We start from the raw sequence: 26,620 nt of genomic DNA on the forward strand, positions 1-26,620 counted from the left end.
CTTGAAAACATAATGTCAAAATCTCTCTTTGAGCTTGTCATTCGTGCGCCTATGTGGAAGAGTTGATATAGCCAGACAAAGAGGTCCTCGTTCAGGAAGCGGGAGAGCGTTCTAAAAGTCATGGCAAAAAGCTGGTCTTGGAATGGCCGTTGTGGGAGACTGAGCGGGAGTGGGGCATAATGGCCATGAAATGTGCTGTGAAGGAAGGAAAAGGGAATCCAGAGAGTCCTGGGGATTGCACAATCCTGAGTGACCCAGGTCCTCTCTGAGAAAGTGACCCTGAAACTAGAATCCTTTTCCCACGTGGAGGCCAGGGTGGCCCTCAATGAGCACACAGAATAAAGACACACCTAAATGGGGCTGTGGGTGGTGTTTTCTTTTTAATCTCCATAGTGTATTTGTTCAGTTTATTTATAAGCAGATCACTTCACTATTTACAGTACATGAGCATAGAGATTCTACAGTTTTTGTGATGTAAACAATAACTCCCCAGTGGGAGTCTGAGAAAAGAAGCCAGTTCTGAAGTATTTACAGACGTTAAAATAGAACTTTATACTCACGGAAGAATAATACATAGAGCAATTTGGTTAAATTATCTATGAAACTATAGAATCTGACAATGTACAAATACAGGAAAACAGTTTCTCATTTAGAAGGTAGGACGGATAAATCACACCGGAAATAAAACAGGGACAATGACAACCACAATAATTAAAAGCAAAGAAGGTTTCTTCCTTGCCTCTTACAGATAAAGTATTTATATAAATAAGGACACAACCCAACAAAATGGAAAAAATATATAAAAATCCTCTACCAATTAAAAAAAATAGCAAAACTAAAAACTCGATTCTCAATCATTAGCAGTGTCCTTTAAAAAATTAAAATTTAGCTTTCTATTATAAATAACAAAGCAGATGTGTCCCTCTGTGTAGGTGAAATTCTTGCACCTTTCTCAAGAAATGCATCAATGTAATTCCACACATACACACAAACACAGGCGTGCACACGTGCAGACAGGCACACCTACACACACACACACACACACACACACACACAGCCTTGCGCTCACGCACCCCAGGCTGTAGTTACCTTGTTGAGCTTCCTAATAAATAATGCCCCCTACGGTAGTACCCCTGGGGATGCCCAAACCTGACAAGTTTAGCCATTCCCTGGTTTGACCCTGTCACAGAGCCGGGGAAAGCCCTGGCTCCCTATTGCTCAGAATTCTCTAGGCTGTATGGTCACACCGAGAGAAGAGGAGTTGAGTCCAAGATTTGGAAATGCTGGAAGGGACCATAGGGACCACCTCGCCCAGTCGATTAAGGCTAGCTACAGACACAGTCTCTTTAGAAACCTGGGGTTGGGGAGAGGGATCGTGAGTTGATTTCAACATTAGCAGCTCCCTCTGGAGGAAGCAGATGCTCAAAGCCGATGCTAACACCGTGGCACAAGGGGGCGGGTGTGAATTTCCAGAGCGGCCCTCACGGGGCCAGACTTCCGGATGCTCACGGTCTCCAGAAGCCATCTGGAAATCCAAGTGGTCCACCTCCCCGTTCCGCTGACCACCCTGACCGCATGCCCCTGGAGGTTTCCCACCTGTTTCCGTTGGAATCAGAACACCCCTTAAGAAACAAAGTTGGGAATAGTTTATGACTTTTTATTCCTAACACAAAAACGCTTGACAAGATTTTTAAATACAAAATACAAACACAAACGGACAAACAAAAAAAACCTGTTTGGCTATTCAGTGGACCATATCAAAGGCCATGGCCAGCCCCCCCCATCCCACCCCGCCCCCCAGTATCCTCACACTCAACCTCTTTGCTTGTCCCGAGGGTACAGTGCAGGCCACCTAGCAGAGGTTCACTTAACAAGGTCAGCAGCTGGGCTGCCAGTATTGCAGTTAGAGTAAACCCCTCCCGGGCACCTGGACACAGGGTCCTCTCCTGTCTCCTTTCCCCAGAGGATAACTAGTGTGCTTCTCGGTCTGTGCAAGAGTCTGCTAAGTGGTTGCTTCTGGAGTCTTCTGACTGGTATAACACTGGGCTCTAAACACATAGACGGTTCACTCAGGCCGTTACATATAATTCCCAAAGTTGGTGCTGGATAGCAAGGTGGCCGCCGAAAGGATTTATTTGCCTTCCATCTGGGTAGCTGGTGGGTACAGTCTTTGGCCACTAGAGGGCGACCAGACGTTGATAAGGCAAAGTGCTGAGGTGGAAACTGACTAATCCCTTCAAAAGTCACCCAGGCTTTGTGAGGCTCTGTGAGGTGTCCTTGCAGGATCCTTCTGACAGAACGTGACAGCAAAGAGCGGGTTCTAATGATATAAACATGTCTTTGTGGTGTTGCTCTGCCCGGGGACTGACCATCTACAAAACCGTATTTTCCAAGCCCCTGGTTTGGGCAGTTGGACTTTCCTGCTGCTTCCAGATGTGCAAGGCATTCTGATGAAACGGAATCTCTGAAAACCCGTCCCCCGGGGTCTCAAAGCCTCAGCCACCACTGCTATATTATTAAAGAAACCAAAAGCAAAAGGTGCCCTAAACACACGCAGTGTGGTCGATGCCTCCTGTTGCCCCATATGTTTTACAATCATTTGAAGGAAATGGGTGAAAAGTGCCTAAGTTAAGCTCTTTTGAAAAAACAACAACAACAACAAGTGTATTGCTAGTATTGTCTGAGAGCAAGAGAGAAACAGCCAAGCGGTCACAACAATCGGATTAAAAGCTGTTCAGTAGGGACGACGACGAGGCTAATGTGAGATTTGACATCGCCACCTAGCCAAGTTGGGGTTGAACTTCTCAGCATCCCCACAAGAAACTATGGCTTAGATCTGTCCTGGGGAGCAGGCCTCCTCATACAAGGTCACTCGGCCAGGACCACTGTGGGTTCGAATCTGCTGCTGGTGGGTCACCTTGCAGAGAACTCTCACCCTGAACACGAGCTGGGCGCAGCCAGAGAACGGGATTCGTTTTACAGGTGAGTGATGGATTCCCGATGCCCCGCAGCTGGAGCCTGAGCCTATCAGGTTCGAAAGGGACTTGAGTGCTCATTCCATCCAATAGATGAGGGAACGCAGGCCCCAGATCCCACAGCAAGGAAGAAACATCAGGTTTCTCGCTGAGATGGCTTATAGTTAAATGATTTGCTCTATAAACCCACTTTGGTCAGCTGGGCTGTTTCAACTTTTGATACATATATAAAAATAGGTACCGAGATCTAAACTCACCGTTCCCTATCTCTAGGGCCTCCAGCAAAAGGGCCGGCAAGGGGCGAGCCCTAGGACTGGCTTTCCTGCTGCTCCTTAGAAAGGCACCTCTCTCCTCCCTCATACCAGCCCCGCTCCCCACCCCATCCAAGTCCCTAGGAGCGTACCTCACTGAAGCCAAAGGACGCCCGTATTTGCCAGTGTAGAAACACGGAGCCAGGCAGAGGGTTGTGGTTTTCTCCAAGTGCTTTTATGGGTTCAATGCAGTGTCATCCTGTGCCCACTTCCGGTTCCCAGGAGGCTCCCCACACCCAGCGTCTGTTTCGGGCCATGGGCATTCCTGTGGGCTTCCCAGCTCCCAAGCTCTCCCTCCATTTACCCTGTACTTCTGGACTCAGCAAACAGCCCTGGAGCCCTGTTTGCCTTATGGGCAAACACCCCGGGGACTTGACTTGAGGACCAGCTGAAACATCTTGCATGTAAGCTCTAGGTACTTTCCTTCTGCCGCGGTGCGGTGGGAAGGGGTCAGGGGTCAGGGGTCCTTCTTCTTTGGCCAACAAAACCACGAGGTTCACTTTATTTGCTACCGCACATACGATTTCTTCCCCTGGGTCTGAGGGTAGCTGCTATACTTCTGATGCTAAGAAAAATCCTGCAGTTTTGACCGAAGTCAGATCAACCAATCCTCAGGGCTGATTCTGCTTCACAGCTGGGACGGCCCATCTCTCAAGCCGCGGGCTCAGCTGTGATTTCAACTGAACACAAGGCTTGGGCTGAGGTTCTCACCTGTCCACGCAGAAGGACCGTGTGTCAGCGCCCTCCCCTACCGCCCCCAGCCACCACTTGCCTCAGTGCGCACGGCGCACATGCCTAGAAGAAATCGCTCTCAAAACCTCAACAAGTGGAGGCTTTGTGCGACAAAAGACTTCTCACTGCATCTCTTCCTACATCAGGACTTGGGCGCTGAGCGTCTGCAGCTCAGAGCTCACCTCTAGTCTTCCTCCTGTCCCCAAGGCCGCCGAATCCCTGCCCCTCCTGAGCACAGTCATCACACAGTACTGCCAGACCTCACCGCAGGGGCAGACCCCTAACTCGTGCTCTGACCAGTTTCTGGGCTTGGGAGCAAGGGGTGAAGGGCTAAGCCAGGAGGGGGCCTTCTCTGCACTCCATCCACTCATATTCTTTACCTCTTTGATGCATTTTCCTTCGGTAACCAGAACCCCCAAGCATGAGGATTCTGATCCAGCCTCGTACCGACTGAGGAAGGAGATGGAAGAATTCCACTTAGCGGTTGGTTCAGATGGTTTTGGAAACACCAGCACAGCACAGAGATGGACGGGACGACCTGCCCAGTGGGGGCAGTGGTCGACACAGTCTACAGTAAGCTTTTATGGCAATCACATGTAAACATCACCCAGAGCAAATACTAGGACAGAGCTACAATGAGATGGTTGCCAATAGCAGCTGCTCCCTCTGGGTCCCTCCCTAATGCGGTGGGCAAGAGGCCAAGGTTGACTCGTTTTCCCGGAGAGACCTTGGAGTCTCCTTGGTTAAGAACACACAGCACCGAAGGAGTCTTCCGGATGGAGGCTGTCTGCAGGGTGAGTTAACCTTAGAACCTGCAGCCTGTTGTGGACAGGCCGGCAAGCGGAAACTGCCCGACGCTCCTGGCAGACACCCTCTCCTGCCCATGGCCAGCCCTGACTTCAGGTACATTACCTCCCAGTGCCACACTCAGATCTCGGCTCTGCTCAAGGGCCAGTGATCTAAGTAATCTCAAGTGCCCTGTATTAATCTGAAGGGGAAGGGTAGCCTCAGCTGACCCGGAAGAGAGGAAAGCCTGCAAATACTTGCAAGGAGGAGGGGTTTAGGCCACCTCTAGTTCAACTCCTTCTAGGGCAGAGGGCTCGGGGAGGGGCTTTGTGACTTAGCAAGGTCACAAAGTAAGTTCTTGGTGGAGCCAGCTCTCCAGACTCTGAATCTAGAGTTTTTTCCAATTGGCTTCCACAGGATGAAACCTCAGTGTACTCCTGGGTGCAAATCAGGACGTAGCAGGGGCAGCAGGCAGACTTAAGTTCTATTCTTTTGCATCCCATAACCATTTATTATATGCCCACTGTGTGCTAGGCAGTGAACAGCTATTAAAGGAATTTACAACGTTCAGGTCTGTGCTGTGGATAGTCCCTCCTCTTGGTTCATCTTCACAAACCCCGCCTCCCTCAGACATGTCATGTCCGCTATTCCATTTGCTCTGGCCACTCAAGTGGGGGTTGTGAGTCACAGTATTATTGGGAGTCCTGCCAACGAATGGCTTTAGGGGAATTTTCTCTCACAGATCAGAACACGGCCCATAGACAGGGATGGGCCAGCATGAAACCCAGCCACCATCTGGTTCTGTATGATAGAACCTTTCAAAGATCAGACCAGATTAAACTCTGATCCGTTAGTAATGGCTGCCCAGAGCACTGTGTTGAGGATTCTAATGGTATGATCAAGCTCAAAGGACATGAGTGCTGTGGTCGATTAGTTATGTCTGCCACTGGCCAAGGAGTAGTGGTACATGTGCCACGTATGTATTTGCCATCTCGAGCTAGATACCACCTTCACAGAAGCTAAGACTCTCAGAGCTGGTAGGAACCTTAGAGATCAACTTGCCTATTTCTCATCCAACCATTTCACAGAAAAGAATGTTGGGGCCCAGAGCAGTCAAGTGACTTGATACCCAGGAACTCAAATTCCCTATTCCTTCTAAAGCCTGTTTCCTCCAGCCTTCTCCATGGGCATGGAGTATTCTCACCTCCCAGGACAAGCTCATTTGCCCATTATACCTACTAAGGTATTTGAATCTTTAAAAAAAGAAATCAACTACGAATTCTCGAAGTTCTAAGCCTGGCAGTAGCAAAAGATAACATTAGCCTGTTTAGTTTAATGAGTCAATTTCAAACATTTTTAAAGCAAGCAGGACTTTTCTTCTTTTCTTTTATTTTTTCAATACAAAAATTTCCCAAGGGACCCTGATATATGCACGAGATTAAATGGGAGCCGCTCTGTCTGAAGCAGAAGCATGAGCTCATACCCAGCCTGGCCACGCCTTCCCTCACGACCGGCCCCCAAGTCACCTGCAGAACATCCACCTTGGACATGGGCTGACGTCACTCGGGAACGTAAACCTTAAAGTAAAGCCCAATCAGAATGCTGTCTGGGTCGCAAAGGACCTTGGAGATGGTCTTAGCCACTCTCGGCCCTCACATGCCCTCCTGCTACCCTGCCCCATGCCACTGAAACAACTTTCCAAGGGAGGAAGAGGGAAAGACAAGGGGGGGTGGAGTGGGATGAGTCGGTGGCTGGCCCCCAGAAGGACGGCTGCCCCCAGAGCGCCTGCCCCAGTCCCTGTCACTTTACATCTTTACCTGCTACTGCAGGAGCATGGGACCAGGAATCAGGAGGCCTGGGCTGGGGCACTGCTCTGCCCTCTCACTGGCTGTGGGAGCTGGGGCCAGTCATCTCACCTCTTGGGGCACTGCCCACCTCACCCGGACACACAAGAACAACGCAGCCCTCCCCTGCCTTCCTCACAAGGTCCACCAGGATCTGAGCGCCCCAGGCCAGGCGCGAGCTTCTGGGCACCAGCGGGCACCAGATGATGGTTTGGACTGTAACTGGCCCCACCCGCGAGTCCCAGTGAGACATGGGGCACAGCACGGCAGGGAAGTCCCAGAACCCTCTCTCCTCCGCACCTCGTTGTGGCTGCAGGCCGCACCTCCCTGGGGACCAGCCTTTCGGCCACCCAAGTGCCTCTCGAACATTCCGGCAGAGGGAGCGGAGCAGCTCAATGGCAAACACCTCATGACAGTGCATAGTTAAAAAATCAAGGAAGCGATACAATAATCCCAGGCACAGTACATCTGAGCCATAAATACGTTATTGGAAGGATATACTTTGTTTTTTTTTTCTTCAATTAAAAATGTGTTTATAATCCTGATTCTATTCACAAGTAACAATTTCATCATCACATACTACGAACAAGAAAGTTATGGTGAACACGGCTGCACGTCTACGAGGGAAGTCGGTCGGGACGGAAGGGGAGATGGGTGACGGACCCAGCACTTGGAGGCGCACCCGGGGCCACCCGCCAGAAGCGAGGACACTAAGTGGCAGTGGGACATCAACACCGTGGAAACTCACAGACAGAAGCAGCTTTGTTCAATGTAAACATTGATTTTTTTTTTTTTAAAGGACAGCAGTTTCAAGTCTCTCTCTCACGTGTGTTCTCTCATGCGCTCGCTCTCTCGGCTTCTCGTATACTTAATTTCTTTGAAAACGTAAACATATTGGAAGGGCCTTGTCTGAGGTATTGAGGTATTCCTCGAAGGTTAAGGCTGTTATCAATGCAGGCTCTGCTGGGCCTCCTTCAGTAAGCTGTCAAAATCCATGGCTTCGTACTTGTTTTTCACTGATGCAGGAAGGGCCTCTTCTGAATTGGAATCTGGGCAGGGGGGTGGAGGAGTCAGTGAGAGGGGAAGGCAGTGAGCCACCCAGAAAGGCCAGGTGATCAGAAAATCTGCCACGGCGGTCAGCCCCATGGAGTACCTGTGGCCCACAGCCCCCAGGAGCACCAGACAACAAGAACCACCCTTGCCATTCTACTGTGACCCCTCTGCCCTGTCATCGATGTCTCCGGGCCTCGGCTACCCTGTTTCTACAACGGGGTGGCCTGAACCAGAGCATGCCAGAGCTCCCTTCTGGCTCCGATATCCTATAAATCTACTTCCCTAAGCAAGAGCTTTTTGCCCGTTAGGAAACCACTGTGGAGGTCACGTAAGGTGGCCAACAGAGCTAGGATGTGGATATGGAAGCAGATCCCACGTGCTCCTGGGTTTTCTCACACTCAGCCTTGTTCTACAGAGCCCGTGGCGGGCTCTCCTCAACAGATAATCCTCTCCTAAATTATACTTCTTTGTCCTTCACCAACTCCTCTCCAAATGGTGAGGGCACGGTGACAATACTATTTCATTGTGGCCCATTAATGGACGAGGCTGCCCGCTGCCTGCACCATGGAAGGCCCCTCAAGGCGTCAGCGCAGCCACCGGCCGGTGAGGTCAAAGAGAGTCACCATAGTTCTACCAGCTGGCTGTGAACACAAGACTGGGCCTTCCAAGAGGCCACAGGAGGCCTGAATGTCTCCCTCGGTACCAGTCTTGGGAGAGGCCAAGAAGGACCAGAGACCAGAAGAAAAGCAAGATGGCGGCCTCCAGGCGAAGCGGCTGCAAAGTTATACCAATCGGCACATTAGAGCCTTGGTGTGGGAATTAGGTCCAGAAGGGGCCTTGCGTCTGGGTTTCATTAAAGGCGGTCAGTGCCCCTTACGCCTTGGGTCTCACCAGAAGGTGGCGGGGCCTTATGCACTTACCATAGTCAGTGTGTCTGGGCCAGCAGAAGTGCTGGAACCCTCCGCAGCTCAGCTGGAAGGAGGGCTCGTCGCGTTTCCGCAGGGCAGCGCCGTTCCTCAGAGACAGGGCGGCGTGCTCAGAACACCGGTAGGTGATGAAGCCGTACTTCTCGCCTCTGTGGGGAGAGGTCAGGGGGAGCGTGTTACTGGGCCAGCCTGGTTCACACTCTCAGACCACCCATCACTACAGGAGGAGCAGAAAGCCACACGGATTCAGTAACCTGGGCCACTTGGCACCCCCCTTCCCCCACCGAATACAGATGGCAGCAGTTGCTAGGCTGCCCTCTACTGGGTGAGAACAGTAAGAGCAGGGGAGTCACAGAATGTCTGCCAGGCGCCTCACGCTTCAGATCACCCTGCAAGTGGCTACTGGCATTTTCTCCCTGCTCAGGGATGAGGGCAACAGACTCTGCGGTGTTCAGAATTTGCCCCAGGGCAGATGGCAGGGAGGGGTATTCGAACTCGGGCCGCCTGCCCCGCCCCACCGTGAAAGCTGATGCCCCACCGTGAAAGCTGATGCGCTTCTCCTGCACCTGCCGCACCTAAGCCCCCAGCTACCCCCATGCCTCCTTCAAAGCCAGCCGCCGTGACCTTGGCTGCTAACTTAGCCTCCCCCTTCCCTAACACAGCTGATCCTGTACACATGCCATCCTTTACGGCAAACCTTTCTCTGCCCGCCTGCTCAGCATCTGCTTCCCTTCCTCTAACACCTGTGCCACGTGTTCGGCCAAGCTCAGGGCACCAGGGGACGTCACACGCCCGGCCCCCCCTGGCCACAGCGATTCCTTCAAGGACGAGCCTGTCGCCCAAAGCAGAGCCTCAAAGAATGTGTCCCAGCTTTTGCATGGAACTGGGAGGCTTTCCCTCAGAGGAGGTAGGTAAGCCTACGGCCGCAGGTGGCCACTCTGCCTCCTGAGGGAAGCCTGCTTGGGAAGGGTGCTGGGGCAGAGGGGCCCTAAGGTCGGCCCTTTCCCCAGCTCGCCAGTTCCACACAGCAAGAAAAAGAATCCTGACTCCTCTACCCCTCTGCGGCAGACATGCCTCAGGGCAGAGATCGCGTGGACTTCCGCCACTGCTCACCTGCTCACGACAGGCTTCCCCACACTAGGCGCCTAATAAATACTCAGCTGGGTCACATTTCCTGATGCCTCTCTGAACCCAGCCAAGGCTGGACCCCTTCTGTCTCTTTCAACGTCCAAACCTACTCGCTTTATTTTTGCACGTTCTCTGCGTTTGATGTCCTGGAGACTGCGCAGAATTAAACTGCCGTATTTGTGTAACGACTTTTTTCTTAAATTGTAGTAAATCCTTCGAACATACAATGTACCATCTTTATCATCTTTTAAAAAGTATTTATTTATTTTCAAAGGAGTGAGAGACAGAGCGTGAATGGAGAAGGGGCAGAGAGAGGGAGACAGAATGGGAAGCAGACTCCAGGCTCTGAGCTGTCAGCACAGAGCCCGACGTGGGGCTCGAACTCTGAGCTGTGAGATCATGACCTGAGCTGAAGTCTGATGCTTAACTGGCAAAGCCACCCAGTCTCCCCAGACTTCCTTCTTTTCTAAAGCTGAATAAAATCCCTTGCTTGCATGTACTACATGTTTCTCCATTCATGAGCCAACAGACACGGGGTGGCTCCCACTTCTTGGTTATCATGAATAACGCTCCTATAAACAGGGGCATGCAAATATCTCTTTGAGATCTTGCTTTCAGTTCTCTTAAGTATATACCCACACGTGGGATTGCTGGATCAGACGGTAATCCTGTATTTAACTTTTTGAAGAACCTCGATACCATTTTCCCTTGTGGCTGCACCATTTTCATCCCCACCAACAGCGCACCAGGGTTCTGACTTCTCCATATCCTTGCCAACGCCTGTTATTTTCCGGAGCCACTTAATGGATGTGACGTGCGTCATGATCCCTATGCAGAAACAATGTTCTCCCTGAAGTTTTTACAATTATTATGAAATTCTAATTTAAAAACCTTCATAACTTAGTTGGCAAATACAACGGGAGATGCTTTCGAGTTATTTCAACTCTGATGAAGCTTTGACATCTAAGCGGTGCGTTTACACACGACCTATTCTTTCTGCGGCTTCCCTGACAGACGAACGTTGCTTCCCCGGGTGAGGGAGGGAAAAACCAAGATTCCCAGCAGAAGAAAAGGTCTGAAGCTGGCTGCTCTGGGGAACAGAGGGACGTGAGTGGTGTGGGTCTTTGGTAGGGCGGTGAGGTTCCGGGATAAGTGTGCCGTTAAGCCCCCGGGGGCTGTTTGCGGCCCGACGCCAGAGTGGAGAACCCGAAGCGGACATGTGGCCTGCAGATTTGCCTCTGCGACTAGCTAGCTGCTCAGTGCATGTGACTGAGCCCCCTGGGAAGGGAAAGCAATAGAAAGAACGAGTGCAGATGCCACAGGCAGGTTACAACGTTGAGAGAAGGCACAGGATTTGCCTGGCAGTCAGCAAACCATCAGCGGGCATTTATTGCTCACTCCTGGGCCGCACACTGGTTACAGGACCTTCTCTGGGGCCCGGCTCTCCAGGTCCAGGCTGTGGATCGCAGATTTGTTCTGCAAATCTTCTCGGGCGTCTTCTGTGTGGCCAGCCCGGGGCCGGGACCTCTGCCCCTCCCGCTCCCTCCCCTGTGATAGCTTGGCCTGCCTCACCTCTTCCTCCTTGTCAGCACCTGGCACTCCACAATTTCGCCGAACACTTCGAAGCGCCTCTTCAGCTCTCGGGAGCTCATGTCGCTGGAGAGATTGCGAACGTACACCACACGGCCTTCGCCCTGCTCGAGAAGGGAAACACAGGGGGACCCATTCATTTCCTGGCCTCCTGGGACCCCCTTGATGGCGGGGGGGGGGTTCTATGCAGTCCTAGTCTTCAGCCCACGATCCCAGCTGAGTGGGTAACACCAACTGGGGCTGGCATCAGAGAGGGGGCGATGACGACTCCTATCCCGGAAGGTCTGCCTTGTTGGAGGAGGGGGCTGCTGAGTATCGGACGGGACCCACTGCTCACTTGAAGGGAACGAGCAGAGAATGGACAGAGACAGGAGGGGGGGTGCATCGCCATTAATATAACTGCACACTGGGTAGCATCCATATTTATGTTTGGAGTCTGGGACGTTTTCTGGGTAGCGGGGAGCTGACAGAAAGGCAAGCTGCCGGGGCACCCGGGTGGCTCAGTTGGTTAAGCGTCTGACTTTGGCTCAGGTCGTGAGCTCGAGGTTCTTAGGTTCGAGCTCCGCATCAGGCTGTGTGCTGACAGCTTGGAGCCTGGAGCCTGCTTCGGATTCTGTGTCCCTCTCTCTCTGCCCCTCCCCCACTCGTACACGCTCCTCTCTCTCTCTCTCTCTCTCTCGAAAAGAAATAAATAAGAAAGAAAGGCAAACTGCTGAGGATGGTAACGGGCAAGCATGGGAAGCCAGGTCATTGCGGGGGTGGGAGGGGGGGTCACAGGGAGCTGGGAGGAAGGCAATGGGACCAGGGCACAGGGCTCGGGGTCACCACTATCCTGTTTTGCCAGGGCAGTGCGTAGACACTGTGACTCAGAGGTCTCTTCAGGTGAGCCAGGTGCCACGCTGTGGGCCCCTAGAAGAGCCCGGCATAGGGAGGGGTGGGGAGAAACCCAGGCTGGAAGGTCCCCTCCTCTCCCCTACAATCAATCTGTGCTTGGATCCAGGGAACACCTTCGCTACTCCGACCCGCTGGAGAAACTCCAGCTGTGTTCCTGGAAGGCTGTGTTCTCCTGGGTAAAACTGACAGGTCCTGGTTCGGACGGGCTTTCTCTGGGAACAGGTTATGGCCAGGGACTCTGGGGACATCCCGTTCTCATCTCACAGCTGAGGAAAGCAAGGCCCGGGGGCCACAGCAGGTCTCTGCTCAGCGTCGGAATCCCCTCCCCCAGCCTCCCTGCAGCTCGGTCAACTGATAAGGTTCTTGCCTGCCTCTGCCCACGGTTCTCTCCACCACGTGGTGGCTCCTTTCACATGGCAGGGTCTATAGCTGCTCGCAGATGTCCCCTTCCCAGACCGCCACGTAATACATCCCTCCCCACTAGTCAAAACACGGCTGTTTATTTCGGAGAGTTCAGCCTGACGTGATTAATCCTACCGCGCCTCTCCCAATCTCTGATTACAGTGTTTATTCCTTGCTTGTGGTCTGTTGTCTTTCTCTGCCTTCTGCCCCAACCACGGGGATGAGGACCTTGTCGGCCTTGCTCATGCCAGGCACGGCCCGACTGCTGAACGGTCGCACGTGGGTTCCGAGATGATCACCGGGCACCGCCTGCGGTTGTTAAGGACCTGCTTGCAGACCGCTGTGTACCTCTGGGGTATGCACACTTCGTGTGTCCTCGCTGTCTCTGCCCGGAAGTGCCAGTCGCGCGGGAAAGCAATCAAATGCAAGCCTGTTTGTCTTTCTGTGCATCTGACTTCCTTTCCCTTCCCTTCTTTCTAGCGACATGGAGGGGCAGGCTCCAGCTCTCCGCTGCAGATTCCTGACAAATTTTTCTCCAGGCGCTTGGCAGTGGGTTCACCAGGCATAGCCTGGGCCCACACACTAACACTGGGGCAAGATTAGGGGGTCAGTAGGAAGCAAGGAGCAGGGCTTCTCCTGGTCCCTCGGCCCTGATCAAGCTGGGGGACCCTTAGGAAGGACAGGGCCCAATTCCTTTGTGTATGGATGAGTAACCTGAGGCTCAGGGAAGCTGGGAGACCTGCCCAAGGTCACACAGAGGGTGGTAGCAGAGCTGGTCGGTGGCCTGGTTGGCCCTGCTCAGCTCCCCCTCACCCCCAGCCACAGCCTGCCCTCTAGGCCCTGCTGAGCCTCTGGTGCTCAGCCCTAAAATCACCACCCGCTACATGCCTCACCGCCAGGCCCCTCGGCCACAATGTGCACAACGCCACCTCTGATGTCCTTTGGTGACCCTGACGCTTCTTCAAGGGAGAGAAATGGAATTATCTCCTGTAGGCCACAGCCAGCCTCGGAGGGCTTTGGGTCTAAGCAGCCCCTGCACGTCCTGATGCCCCTGCTCTTCCCCATTCGCTCCGGGCTCCGGGGCCCCAGGTCACTTACAATGGCCTTTTCCCGCCGCTTCCTGGCGTGCCGGACGCCCGGCGTTCCATCTGAACACGGCCCTCTGCTCTCACATCTGTCAGTGAACAAGCAAAGCAGAGGCACTCACTCTCAGGAGGGGGCACGGCAGGGTGGGCGGGCCGAGCTGCTCCAGGAAGCAAGGCACGCTTCCTTAGAACTCTAGAGCTCACTCAGGAGGGCTGAGGGAGCCCAGTCCGCCCCCATCCCCCACCCCACGCCAGCAGCCCCGGGGTGGGCGCAGCTCTGAACCATCTGACACACACCTCTGGCCAGCCTCTGGGACGAGATCACTGGGAACCGTGTTGCTAAATCATAACCCTTCTGAACCTCGCCTTTCTATGCCATTAGGAGTGGAAAGGCCTTTTTGCTTCCTTACTGTATGGGATCTGATGGGGGAAAACAACCTATGAGGTCTTACGTTGCCACATTTTCCAGATGAAAACCCTGAGGCTCAGGTTCGATAAGGGATCTGCCTAAGGCTAGCATGTGGGGAAGCCAGAGCCAGAGGAGGTGGGCTGATCCCAGACCCACTGCTATCTGGTTGTTGGCACCCAGGCACGAAGCCACCTGGCCCTCGCAGCCCCCACGTCCAGTGCGGCTTTCAGGCTCAACTGCCTGGATGCACTGCCCGGGGAGACTCCTGGATGCCACACGCCTGCATCTCCTGCCTGTCTGTACACCACCACCTCCTTGAGAAAGCCAGGCTGCTAGAATGGAAGGAGCACAGCATGGGAGGCGGGGAGGGGGGTGGGGGGGTCCGGGCTCTGCACATACTGTCTGCGTCACTGGGAAATATAGCACGAAGGATAAGAACATGGGCTCTGCAGTCAGACAGCCCACATTCACATCCCAGCTTGACCACCTCCCTGCTGGGTGACCTTGGGCTAGTTACTTACCTCCCCTCAGCCTGAGTTCTTCACCTGGAAAACAGGGAGAACTGTTTTCCTGTATTGGCTGCACTGCCCCCTTGGCCATTTGTGAGGATCAAACCAGGAAACGCTCAGCTCAAGGCCTGCTCAAGATTGCTTGCTATGGTTTTCTATTGAACCTCTTTGAGCCTCAGCTTCCTCATCTATAAAATGGGAATAAGAAGCAGATGCAGCCTCCATGTGCATCTGTGAAGCTAAATAGGGGAACAGAAGGGGATATGACTTGCAAACTTTAAAGTGCTATAAATGATAGCATCAGCATCCATTTGCAACACAGCGGCAGTTACCCCACATGGAGAGCTGTGGGGTTTATGCTGTTACACCAGCTCAGAGCACTTTCTGTTGACCAGTGCTTGGTATCAGAAGCAGAGGTTTAAAAAATATGAGTCTGGAGGGGCAGGCATCTGGATGGCTCAGCTGGCTGAGCGTCCGACTTCGGCTCAAGTCATGATCTCACGGATCGTGAGTTCGAGCGCCATGGTAGACTCTGGGCTGACAGCTCGGAGCCTGGAGCCTGTCTTCAGATTATGTGTCTCTGTCTCTCTCTGCCCCTCCCCCGCTCATACTCTGTCTCTCTCACTCAAAAATAAATAAACATAAAAAAATTTTTTTTAAATATGAGTTTGGAGGGGCACCTGGGTGGCTCAGTCGTTTAAGCGTCAGACTTCGGCTCAGGTCATGATCCCACGGTTCGTGGGTTCGAGCCCCACGTCAGGCTCTGTGCTGACAGCTCAGAGCCTGGAATCTGCTTCAGATTCTGTGTCTCCCTCTCTCTCTGACCCTTCCCTGCTCACACTGTCTCTCTCTCTCAGAAATAAATAAAAACATTTAAAAAAAAATAAATAAATATGAGTTTGGAGAAGGCTGATGACTAGTTTACCAGGTTTGCCAGGCCCCGAGCTCTGCCAACTGAGCAAAAACCGAGTCAACCGATTAATTTTGCCCAGTGAGTAGCAAAAGCCAGCCCTGAATTTGGCCCAAAAGCAAGAAGAGGAAAAGGCAAATCCATGGGAGTTTCCAGGGAGGCTCCCAACTCTTCACAGGCAAGTTCACGAATACGGGCCCTGCCCTGATGCCTCCGAGCTGGTCAGGAGGGAACGGAGGCCAGGAAGCCCCAGCTCCAGGCTTGGGGTGTGTGTTTTGAAAAGAAGAGAACCTTTAGCAGCTTCTGAGCTCCTAAATGTTGCAGAGGAAAACTGCCTAAGGTGGGCGCCAGGTCACTTAGCTCCCAGTGACCCCTGGGAAAAGGAGAATGGAGCCAGAGAGAGGTCTAACCAATCATCCTGGCTTATTACAGAGAAGGGCTTTCAGAGAAATCGCTAGGCAAACAGGTAGTCCACGGCTTCTTAACATTAGTGTCGGGGGAGTCAAAAACCCCCTAAAATTGAATAGACTTAGAGGTCTACGTACATTTTAAAGGGAAGAGAAGCGTTTGCTTTAATCAGATTTCATTCAGTTAAGAGCTACTGGTGGAGATACATGAATATAAAGCAGGGTTTTCCTACAAAAAGATATTTTTCTATCACCTGAATTCTGGTTCTTAGAATGGCACTCTGGCGACATCATCATCACCTGGGAACTAGTTAGAAATGTGGATTCTCCCACCCANGGGTCCAGCCGGCTGCATGGCTCTAGACCCAAGGGCACCATCTAGTGGCCACTCAGGTGCATATCAGGCAGAGGATTTGGTTCCTGCGCTGACCCGGCTTGGGCCTCCCCCGGGTCAGGTCAGGTGCTGCTGTGATCAGGGAGAGAAGCAACCTGACTCTACCAAAAATGCGCCAAACTTTCATTCTTTCTGCCCAGCTCCCCACTGACTTTTGGACCAGCTCCTTCTTTCAGACCGGTTCAGTGAGCCAAACCAGTATGAGCAAACAGGCTCAAATGTGTCATCCTTGTAGGAAGGTAGGGCAGCTCCCGGGGGGTCCTCTGACTGCTGGGAGTCCTGGCCCCGCACAGCAGGACCAAGAGATGGGAATAACCTTATCGCTGCTTTAAATCGAGGTCTTATTTTTAGACCGCAGATGAGAGTTCTGCTAATCATCCTTTTTTACATGCGAGTGTCACACAGACATTAAACTGGGTCCAAAGCAGGAAACAGACGAATAAGGGACACGTTCATGTAGACATAAAGCCACAAGCAACCAGGAAGCGGGTATTCGTCCTCTCCCAGGGCCAAGAGGTTTGGGTCACTCCTGACTGTCACACAGCAGGCCTTGCCACCTACAAGTCTCGCAGGGGGAGAGACCACCTCCGGGGCCTCTGACCGGGACACGGGCTACGCGGGGAGACTCGGCCCCAGTTTCAGGGCTCCTCCCTCCCTTGGCACCCTGGGAACCGGGGTTGTCGGCTGCCACGGTCCCTCTTGAGGCCACCCATCCATACCTGAAGGTCGTGCGGATGGCTGGTGACCGGGAGTGGCAAGAGGAGGAGCAGGAGCTGGAACGGCTGCGGGAACAGAGCTGCCGGGCGGCTTTGCTGGGTGGGCTCTGGCAGGGGCAGTGGTCGGAGCGAGGGGGGCTGACCCCGGAGTCCTCGTCTTCATCGTCCTCCTCCTCCTCCTCCTCCAGGAGGAAGCTGCTCTCCCCACTGCTGCTGCTGCTGTCCTCAAAGACGGTGTCGTATTCAGGACTCTTACAGGAGGCCAGGTCTTCGTCCTCCAGGGCGCTCTCCAGAAGCCCGAAGTGCTTGGTGAGGCTGGCGCGGATCTCGTGGTCTCTCAGTAGCACACTGTCCTTAGCGGGGGCGCGGGCGTCACAGCTTCTGTCTTCCTCCCTGCCGGAGGCCGGCACCTCGGCCCGGGGGGCCCCTTGCTGGGGCCAGTCCTCCAGGTGGAGCCCAGACGGCTCCCAGGACCTCAGCACCTTCCTCTGCAGGGCGCCCTCTGGCTTCAGCACCTGGCAGTAATCATGGTCTCCAAAGGAACAGGAGAAGGGGCGCTTCTGAGCGCCCTGGGAGGCGGGCTGGGCTGCGGCGAGCCGCAGGTGGGACAGCAGCTCGCTCCGCTCCGGGCGCTTCTTTGGCAGCTTGTGGGCGGCCCCCGCGGCGGCCTCGAGCTGGAGGCCCTCCAAGCTGGGAAGGCTGCGAGCTCTGTCTTTGCCGGGGCTGTGTTTGATGTCCGGCTTGAAGGGGTCCTCCTCCGCGGGCTTGTACGGAGGCGTGGTGGGTGGGGTGAGTCCTAGCCGAGCAAGAGGAGAACCGTGTGAGGCGGGCACGGGTCTCTTCTCCAAGGGACAGAGGCTCTAGTCTGGGACGGCAACGGAGCAGTGTACGGGCAACGGCTTTCCCAGCCTAATGAATGGCAGGCATCACTACGAACCCTGCGCTGGTGGCTCAGCCTGAACGTGGCCTGGGGCTCGCACAGCCCGCGGTCAGCTCTTGAGCTGGCGTGTGTTAAAATCCCCTTGCCATCCCTCTGTAGCCAGAGCCTCCTGGTCATTCGAGACATCTCCTCTTGCTCTACATCCAGCCATTCAATCAGCTCCCCTATGGTTTCAATGTCTCCCAAGGGAGAAAGGCAGGCACCGCAAGTCAAACCTCCCACCTGGATTTGACATTCATGGTGCCATCAGTGCTCCTGCATCTAAGCTTGGCCTCCACCCTCCCCCGTGCACAGAGGGAACTCGCCAAATGCCCGAGATCTCTTCCTGTCTGGGGCTCCTGAAGCCTGAAGGATCGAGATCAAACCCTGAGCCTGGCAGTCCTCTCGGCCTTCTATGATGGCTCCTTCCGGCCCCTCCTCCTGCGATGCGGTGACGCCAGGTGACCGCTCTCCTCAGGGCCACCTGGGCTTTCACCCCGCTTGTCTTTTGCTCCTGCAGATTCTGCAGCCGGGGATCTACTTCCCGCCTCCTCATCTCTCCAACCTCTGCCCATCCTGGGAGCCCGGCTCCTAAGCCCCCTGCTCTGGATGCCTCGCTCATCTTCCAGGCCACACCCCCGNCTCCCAGCTCTCTCACACATACTTTGAACCAATGCACCTGCAACAGTACCAGTCATGGTAGGAGCCTGTCTCCCACATGAGACCGCAGGCTCCTTCGGGGGAAGACGTGCGTCTCTTTCTCTTCTAACCTCGCCCGCAGCTCATGCGTGGCTTGTTGGCAGCTGGCCGGCTGACTCCTCCCCTGTGGCACACTCATTAGGTATCGCAAGACCCTGGGTAGCCCGTGCAGCGGTGGCAGGAGGGCTCAGTGGGGCACCCCCTCAACTGCCTGTTCAGGGTGGGGGACTCGCTGCCAGGGGTCGAGCCCGCTCCCCTGAGGGCACCCTACCCGCCGAGCCCCGGCCTCACCTGCCGTGCCACAGAGCTCCACCGTCAAGGTCTGCTCGAAGCTCTTCTTGCCAAAAGGAGGATCACTGGTGGGGGCAGAGAGGACAGAAAGCAAAGAGGCCAGTCAGCAGCGGGCTCCCCTTCTCCCAGCACACAAGGAGGGCAAGGGGACACGTGACAGAGCCTGGTTCTGCTGCCCACAGAGGAGGGTGCTGGGGAGAGTTTTCTGGGAGAGCCCATCCTGACTTACAGGAATTCAAAGCAGCCTATGGCTCTTACGGAAGACACATGACTAATCTGCTGGAGGGTGGAGACAGGGCATGCATTGTCACCCTCCTTATTTACAGCTGGAGCACCTGAGGCCCCGAGTGGGGAGGACACTAGCCCAAAGCCACAGCGCATTATCGCCTTTCCCCTGCGGGGACACTAAGTCCTTTCCTGGTTCTGAAGGGGACACCTTATGAAATGGCCTAAACCCTTAATTCCATACGTTCCTGAGCCTGCAGAGACGTCCCTTCTAAGGGAGCCCAGCTACCCAGGGCCCCACTTGACAATGAGAGCAGGGGAATGGGGGCAGGGGCAGGCTCACAGGCTGAGGAACCCCCCCACTCTCCACCCCCGATACACATCCAACAGGACAAGACCCATGGAATAATAAACCATTGATTTCCAAAAATCTACCTTTGTGACAAGGCCAGCATGAGGCACCTGGGAGAGTCTGAAAGGAAGATGAAAAAGGAGAAAGTAAGATTCCCCAACACGGCATCACTAGCAGATGTTTCCCTCTGGAGGAGACCCCAACTCCCACTGGTACTGAGCAGGGCCCCCTTCAAGCATGTGACCCAAAAGCCTCTGTCATTTTTAGGGAAGGGCAGGAACAACTCAAAGCCGCCTTCATTCCCAGGGTCTCCACAACATTAACAGCCAGCAGACTATTCGAGGTTTGGGAAAGAGCAGATAGGTATGAGAGTGACCCCTTCTGGCCAAACAGTGTAGTACAGCGGGGGGTGGGGTTGGGGAGAGCCCCAGGGAAGGCCAGGGGCTCAGGGCTGGTCCACAGATGAGGGACTCACTGGCTGAATGGATTGCTCAATCCTTGTGCCTCAGTTTCTGTGCGTACAATGGGGATTATGACAGTATGTGCCACACAGGATCCCCCCNTTTAGACCAGTGCCTGGCACAGCAAATACACTATTGCTACCATCCAAAACCCAATGTCATTAGGGGAGCCCGGGTGGCTCAGCCGGTTCAGCGTCCGACTTCAGCTGAGGTCATGATCTCACGGTTTGTGGGGTTCGAGCCCCGTGTCAGGCTCTGTTGCTGACAGCTCAGAGCCTGGAGCCTGCTTCGGATTCTGTGGTCTCCCCCCACCCCCTCTGCCCCTCCCCTGCTTGTGCTCTCTCTCTCTCTGTCTCTCTCAAAAATAAATAAACGTAAAAAAAAAAAAAAATCCAATGTCATTACGGAGCTAGATTTATAGACTCACTCCTTGCGTCACACCATCACCCAGGACGTCTTCTTTAGAGCAACTTAGCACCATTTGTAATTATCTTCCTTTTTTTTTACTTTGTGATTGCCTGTCTGCCCCACTGAAACAAAAGCCACACAAGGGCAGGCATCTCGCTCCGTGTTCATTAAGTGGTGCCTGGCCCACGCGTGATGAAAAACTCAGAGATGTGTGGGTGGTTTCTGAAGATCCGCCCAACTAGCCCATTGCACAGAAAGGGAAGTTGAGAGCCGGAGAGGGGAAGGGACTTGCCCAGCACGGGGCTCCTGGCTCCCAGCGCAGTGGGGTATGCCACGCCCCATCCCTGCCCCCTCTCATATGGACCACCGACTCCGACTACCTCTGGAAGGGAGCCGTGGGCAGCTGGGGTCCTCATCCGTGTCCCCACACCCACTCTCACAGGGGCTCTCCAGAGCGGGGATCTGGGGTCCCTGTGGGAGCTGCTGGTCTTGACCACTGTCCTCATCCGTGGGGCTTCCCAGCGGCCCCTCCATGTCGTAGGCCTCGGGAGGCAGGCGCAGTGAGGACAGCGCTCCCTGGGGCTCTGCAGGGACCAGAGACTCATCGGAGAATGTCAGCCAGGGGCCCAGCTCCGGGTTCAGTCTCCTGGAACGCCGCACGGGGCACACTGAACTCTCCAGCTTCCTCCCCAACTTGGTCCATGGCAGGCCTCGGCCCGGTCTTTTCCGCCCCCATTCCTCCTCCTCCTCCTCTTCCTCCTCTTTTTCTTCCTCCTCTTCCTCCTCCTCTTCTTCCTCCTCTTCCTCCTGCGGCTGCAGCCTGGCTGACCGGACGGCGCGTCCTTTTACCTCCAGCCGCAGCGGGCGCAGGCTGGGCCTGGGCCCTGTGCTCCTGGGTGAAGCTGTGATCCTCACCTCCTCCACAGGGGAAGGGTGGCTCGGGGAGGCCTGGCTGTCCTTGGGGGGCCTGGGCCTGGGCCGGGGCGTGAGGGAGGCATAGACAGGCGTGGCCAGGCGGTAGGGTTTGCTGACATCACAGAGGACGTCTTGAGCCAGAAGTTCCCTCAGGATGGAGAACTCAGCCCAGGAGGCTTTGGAAGGGTTCTGGGACTGGGGCTGGGGCTTGATCTGCTTGGAGGGGCTGCTGCAGGGCTGGGGGGCCGGCTCTGGGGCCTGGGGGGGCAACTTCCTCTGGGGGAGGCAGTAGGTGTGCATGTAGCGGATGAGCTGCACCACGGCTTGCATGTCCTTCTGGGAGACCTGGGTGCCAGGACCCGCCCTGCCTGGGGCCGGGGAGTCCTGGGGCAAGGCCGGAGCCAGCCAGGGGCTCGGGCAGTCCTCTCCTCGTTCCTCATCCTCCTTGGCCGGGAGCTGGGGCCTCAGAGCGGGTGGCGGCTGCAAGCCCCTGTCGGGGGAGCGGGCTTTCGTCTGGGGGCAGGGCGGCACCGACGTGAGGTGCCTATGCAGTTCTGTACAACTCCGGCTCTGAGACTGAGCTGTGGGGATCTTCTTGTCTGGGGTGCCATCCATCTAGAGAGAGAAAGAGGCCCAGAGTGAAGAGGGAGGCCCGCACCGCCCTGCTCCACTCTGCCCAGCACCTGCGGCCACCGGCCGAGCCCAGCGTGGCACCTGGCAGCGCTCGGGTGATGAGCAACTGAGGAACGACCAGCCTCCTAACAGGCCTCCCAGCCATAGATTTCACCCTTTGGGGTTCACTGCCAAAGCCCTCCTCTGTCCATCCCGCTCCCCTGCCCTGTACCCTTTGGTAATGGCACCTGGGCCTGGGAACAGGGATTAACTGTAAATGAGGGTGCAGGACATCTCTCTGGGATAACTGGAATGTTCTAAAACCGAATTGTGGTCACGGACGGGGCATCTGGAGGGCTCAGTCGGTTAAGTGTCCAACTCTTGGTTTCGGCTCAGGTCATGATGTCACGGTTTGGAGTTCGAGCCCTAGGTCGGGCTCCGTGCTGACAGCGTAGAGCATGTTTGACATTCTGTCTCTCCCTCTCTCTCTGCCCCTCCCCCACTCATTCTCTCTGTCTCTCTCTCAAAAAAATAAATAATAAGTAAACTTTGAACTGTGGTCATGGCTGCACAACTCTGCGAATTTACTGAACATCATCAAATTATACTTTAAAAATAGGTGCCTTTTATGATATTTAAGTGACACCGAGGGTGGTAGCATGGCCGAGCGGTCTATGATATTTAAGTGACACCTCCATAAAGCTGTTTAAAAAAAAAAAGCTGCTTCTGCCCCCAGGGCATGGGTTATGTTCGACAGCCCCCTGCAGAAGTGTCCGGGGACCCAAAGGAAGGACCCAGTGTGGGCTTTGAATACCAGGAGTGCTAGGAGATCACCTACAAAACCGCTCTTTGAAAGCCTGGGAAGATGGAACGCAAGGAGGAAAAGGGATTTGCTTCACTCTTCGGAGTTCACGACAGAGCTTTCGACTCTCCAATGGCCTCCCCCCCACCCCCCGGAAGGAATGCAAACTCCACAATCCGCACTGATCTCCTGTTCCCGCGTATCGCCCGTTAGAACCAGCCCGCTGAAAGCAAGCCACACCTTCCTCATCCCTGCTCTAACCCAACATCTAACACGGTGCCTGGAACACTGAGGTGCATGTGAAAGTCCTGAGCTTTTTCTAGAACCCCAGACTGGCCTGGGTCTCAAGTGCCCAACACACTAGCTACAGGGGCTACGTGAGGCATGAGGAGGGAAACTGGAAGTCGAGTGAACTTGATACCCCCTGATACAGAGCTGAAGGTTATACCCCTCAGAGCCTACCTGGGGGTCCGGGTGGATTTGGGGGCACGCGCAGAAATACCTTAACACAAGGCCGCTGACTCTTGGACCTGAGGCCGGTCTGGCGCCAGGCGGTCCCTTCCTTCTGGGTATCGGAGCTCGAGGACGGGTGGGACGTGGCGAGGAGGAGCTTCTGCAGCTGCAGGAGAAGAGAGGAGAAGAGCTGGGGTTGAGCTCTCCTAGGGGACGTGGAGAAGCGTGTCTCGGGGAGAAGCCCGAGTGCAGAGCCAGCTTCTCAAGATTGAGCACGCCCTGAGCCTGGGTCATCACGGGACCATGGGAAGAGGGCATTTAATGATCGAGAATATGTCCCCAGTACATTAAGCACAGAAAGCGGATTGTCTGACAATAAGAATCCACACAAGTATCCCAATAAGATGTAAATCTTTTTCAGGGTTACTAACCCAAAAGGAATATCTGCGACTTTGAGAAATTCAAACAGATCTTGGGTAGTAAGGTCTTCCCACCCTGCTGTTAAAATATGATGTGTATACTTCATCGGGACACTTGCGTACACCCGCGGCACTCACACGCACGCGCACACACAATGTGGAAAGTCAGGTGCTACAGTGAGTCTTTGCCACGGGATTCCAGCTGACTTCCCTTTTGTTCCTTTGGCTTCTCCACGCTGCTTTGTTAAAGATTAATTTCTTAAATTAAAAAATTATACCTGTAAATGGTGAAAACATATATATACATACCACAAATACAATTAGACAATTAGAAAGAAGTCTCCCTCCTGCCTCCTCCCCAGAGGCAACGACTATTAACCAGCTTCTTGGGAAAGCATCGCCAGGTGGAATTCAACCACACAAGAATATACATATGGGGGCACCTGAGTGGCTCAGTCGGTTAAGTGTCCAACTTCCACTCAGATCATGATCTCACGGTTCGTGAGTTCGAGCTCTGCGTCAGGTTCTGTGCTGACAGCTCAGAGCCTGGAGCCTGCTTCAGTTTCTGTCTCTCCCTCTCTCTTGGCCCCTTGCCCTACCCATGTTGTCTGTCTCTTTCTGAAGAATAAATAAACAGTAAAAAAAAAAAAAAAAAAGAATATACGTATGTACCTCCCAGCACACCTGGTTGTTTTTACACAGGTGGAAGCATGCTATACTTAAGCTGGCCTGGCTTTTCTAATTTTCCTATAAAAATTGCTTCCTAATCCAGAAGGCACGTGCACAGTACAGCCCAGCAGGGGCGCAGGGAGCTCAGCATACCCGTAAATCCTGCAAGTTCACCAGGGGCCCTCTCACAACAAGACTGAGAACAAGTCGGGAAGCAGGATGGGTTTTCGCGATGGCACCAAGTGTTTCATTGAGGGATATGCCCCCCAGCTCACCCCAGCAAGGAGTGCCAAAGGCGCAGGCCCCAGAGAAGAGGCCAGTCCACACTCCCCCAGGAGCTGGAGGATTCCCACCATCCTACCTAGACCCCACACCAGCACACGCAGGTCTGTGAGTCTCTGACATGGACAGGAAAAGGCTCTTAGGCTGCTGGGAAGGGACCTGGTTCTGGCCCAGCTCAGCCCCGCTCACTATAAGACCTTGGTGAGTCCTTTCCTTCTTGAGGCCTTGGTTTCTCCATTGGAATCATGGGGGAAAGTACACTAAATGACTGGCTATTAACCTTTTTTGAGTCAGGAGTCCCTCTAAGAATACGATAGAAGCTTCTGACCTCAGGAAGCTGAACCTGTAGAGGTTCAAGGGTCCTGGTCAGTCCACTGGTGACTCTTTGCGATCCATGACACCAGGTTAAAAACTGGGCGACTTCGGGGCGCCTGGGTGGCTTAGTCGGTTAAGCGTCCGACTTTCACTTAGGTCATGATCTCGCGGTTCGTGGGTTCGAGCCCCGCGTCGGGCTCTGTGCTGACTGCCAGCTCAGAGCCTGGAGCCTGTTTCAGTCTGTGACTCCCTCTCTCTCTGACCCTCCCCTGCTCATGCTGTCTCTCTCTCTCTCTCCTAGAAATAAATAAAACATTTAAAAAAAAAAAAAAAAACTGGGCAACTGGATAACTTCTCAGGGCCTTTCTGAACTCTCTCTATATGCTGGGGGTCTAGATGGTGAGTCTGTTTCCTATGTGCCAAGCATAGTGCCTGAAACAGAGGTGCTCCAATAAACCTGTGTGGAATGAAGGCAGTCTGAGGCATGGCCTCAGGGAAACTGCCTGTGGCCAGCAGGGGTCACTCTCTGCCTCGCTGGGGTTTGATCCCTCTCCAGAGCCCTCTGCACTGAGAATTCCTCTGTTAGTACTACTAGCAGGTCGGGTCGTGCCAGAACTATTACTTAGATAGTATTTATTAAGCAACTTCTAAGTACGAGGTACTGTTCTAAGTGCTTTACCTGCATTATCTGCACACTCCTCCCATCAGCCTTTGAGATAAGCCCTATTATTTGACCCCACCTATGGACCAGGAAGCTGAGTCAGAGAGATCAGGTGTCTAAAGGACAGGAGAGCATTAACTAACCGGCGCGGGGCTGGGATTCAAACCCAGTCTGATTTCAGTCTAAAAGGAAGCAGGACCCCTACCCGCAGAAGCCACAGTGTGGGACTGAACATAGTCTTGTGCCCAGCATACAGTAGGTGCTTACTAAATGTTTCACACTGCTTTTGGGGAACTTGAGGGCAGGGGAAAGAAGGAAAAGGGTCCTGGACCAGGAGTCCGAATACCAACTTGCTATGTGACCATGGGAGAGTCAATTCCCTGCTCTGGACCTCAGTTTCCCTACAGTTGTACTTGATTGTCACGAAGGGTCTTTCCACTCACACTCTCCATGACCTAAGACCCTTCCCAGCCCAATAGGCTCTGACTTTCCAGTGGCGTCTTGTCAGCCCCCAGGAACAGCAGCGCCAAGGGGAGAAACTGAAGATAAGTGAGCGTAGCTGGGCTTCACATGCCCTGTGACATTTCCGCCTGAGTCAGGGACGACTGCTGTCAGTAAAAACTGCAGTTTCGTGCCCACATTCCCACGTTCCACGTATACTCACAGACAGCATTTAACTTTTGCTGGGGGTAGGGGAGAGGAAGGGGAGCGTCAACCAGTCGAGACTGTATGGAGGGCAATCTGGAAATATCTGTCTAAACTGAAAAATCAGGTATCTATAGACCCAGGAATTCCGTTTCTAGAAATTCATCCACTTGGACGTGGGAAAAGGCCTGTCCCCGGGCGCTGAGTGCCAGCAGTATAACAAAAGGAGTCGGAACTATGTCCGTTCCCACCAACCAGGGACGGGTGAAAACGTTATGGCACATCCTCACCAAAGAACATTAGGCAGCTGACAAAAAGGATGGAGCAGAGCCTCCTGTGCGCGTCTGAGTTTTCAAGGCAGACAGTTCTCTGAGAAAAGGTGCAGAGCGGCATATAATGGAGTCTCCCTTGTGTAGTAAAA

General features: G+C 54.0%; 1 protein-coding gene across 1 annotated transcript in view; it reads right to left on the reverse strand.

Moving 5' to 3' along the window:
* Positions 1-367: 367 nt before the first annotated feature.
* Positions 368-26,620, reverse strand: part of PPARGC1B (PPARG coactivator 1 beta) — a 43,323-nt gene continuing 17,070 nt past the window's right edge. Inside the window, exons 4-12 of the mRNA XM_077769055.1 lie at positions 23,258-23,374; positions 20,807-21,956; positions 19,641-19,677; positions 18,981-19,045; positions 17,075-17,867; positions 13,740-13,815; positions 11,328-11,449; positions 8,622-8,776; positions 368-7,697 (exon numbers count right to left, since the gene is read on the reverse strand). Of these exons, the coding sequence (XP_077625181.1) occupies positions 7,597-7,697; positions 8,622-8,776; positions 11,328-11,449; positions 13,740-13,815; positions 17,075-17,867; positions 18,981-19,045; positions 19,641-19,677; positions 20,807-21,956; positions 23,258-23,374 (2,616 nt within the window). The 3' untranslated portion in view covers positions 368-7,596. The remainder of the gene's footprint in view (positions 7,698-8,621; positions 8,777-11,327; positions 11,450-13,739; positions 13,816-17,074; positions 17,868-18,980; positions 19,046-19,640; positions 19,678-20,806; positions 21,957-23,257; positions 23,375-26,620) is intronic.

Source organism: Crocuta crocuta, unplaced genomic scaffold, assembly GCF_008692635.1.
Source record: "Crocuta crocuta isolate KB4526 unplaced genomic scaffold, BGI_CrCroc_1.0 scaffold340, whole genome shotgun sequence".
In the NCBI taxonomy this organism is placed as follows: Eukaryota; Metazoa; Chordata; class Mammalia; order Carnivora; family Hyaenidae; genus Crocuta; species Crocuta crocuta.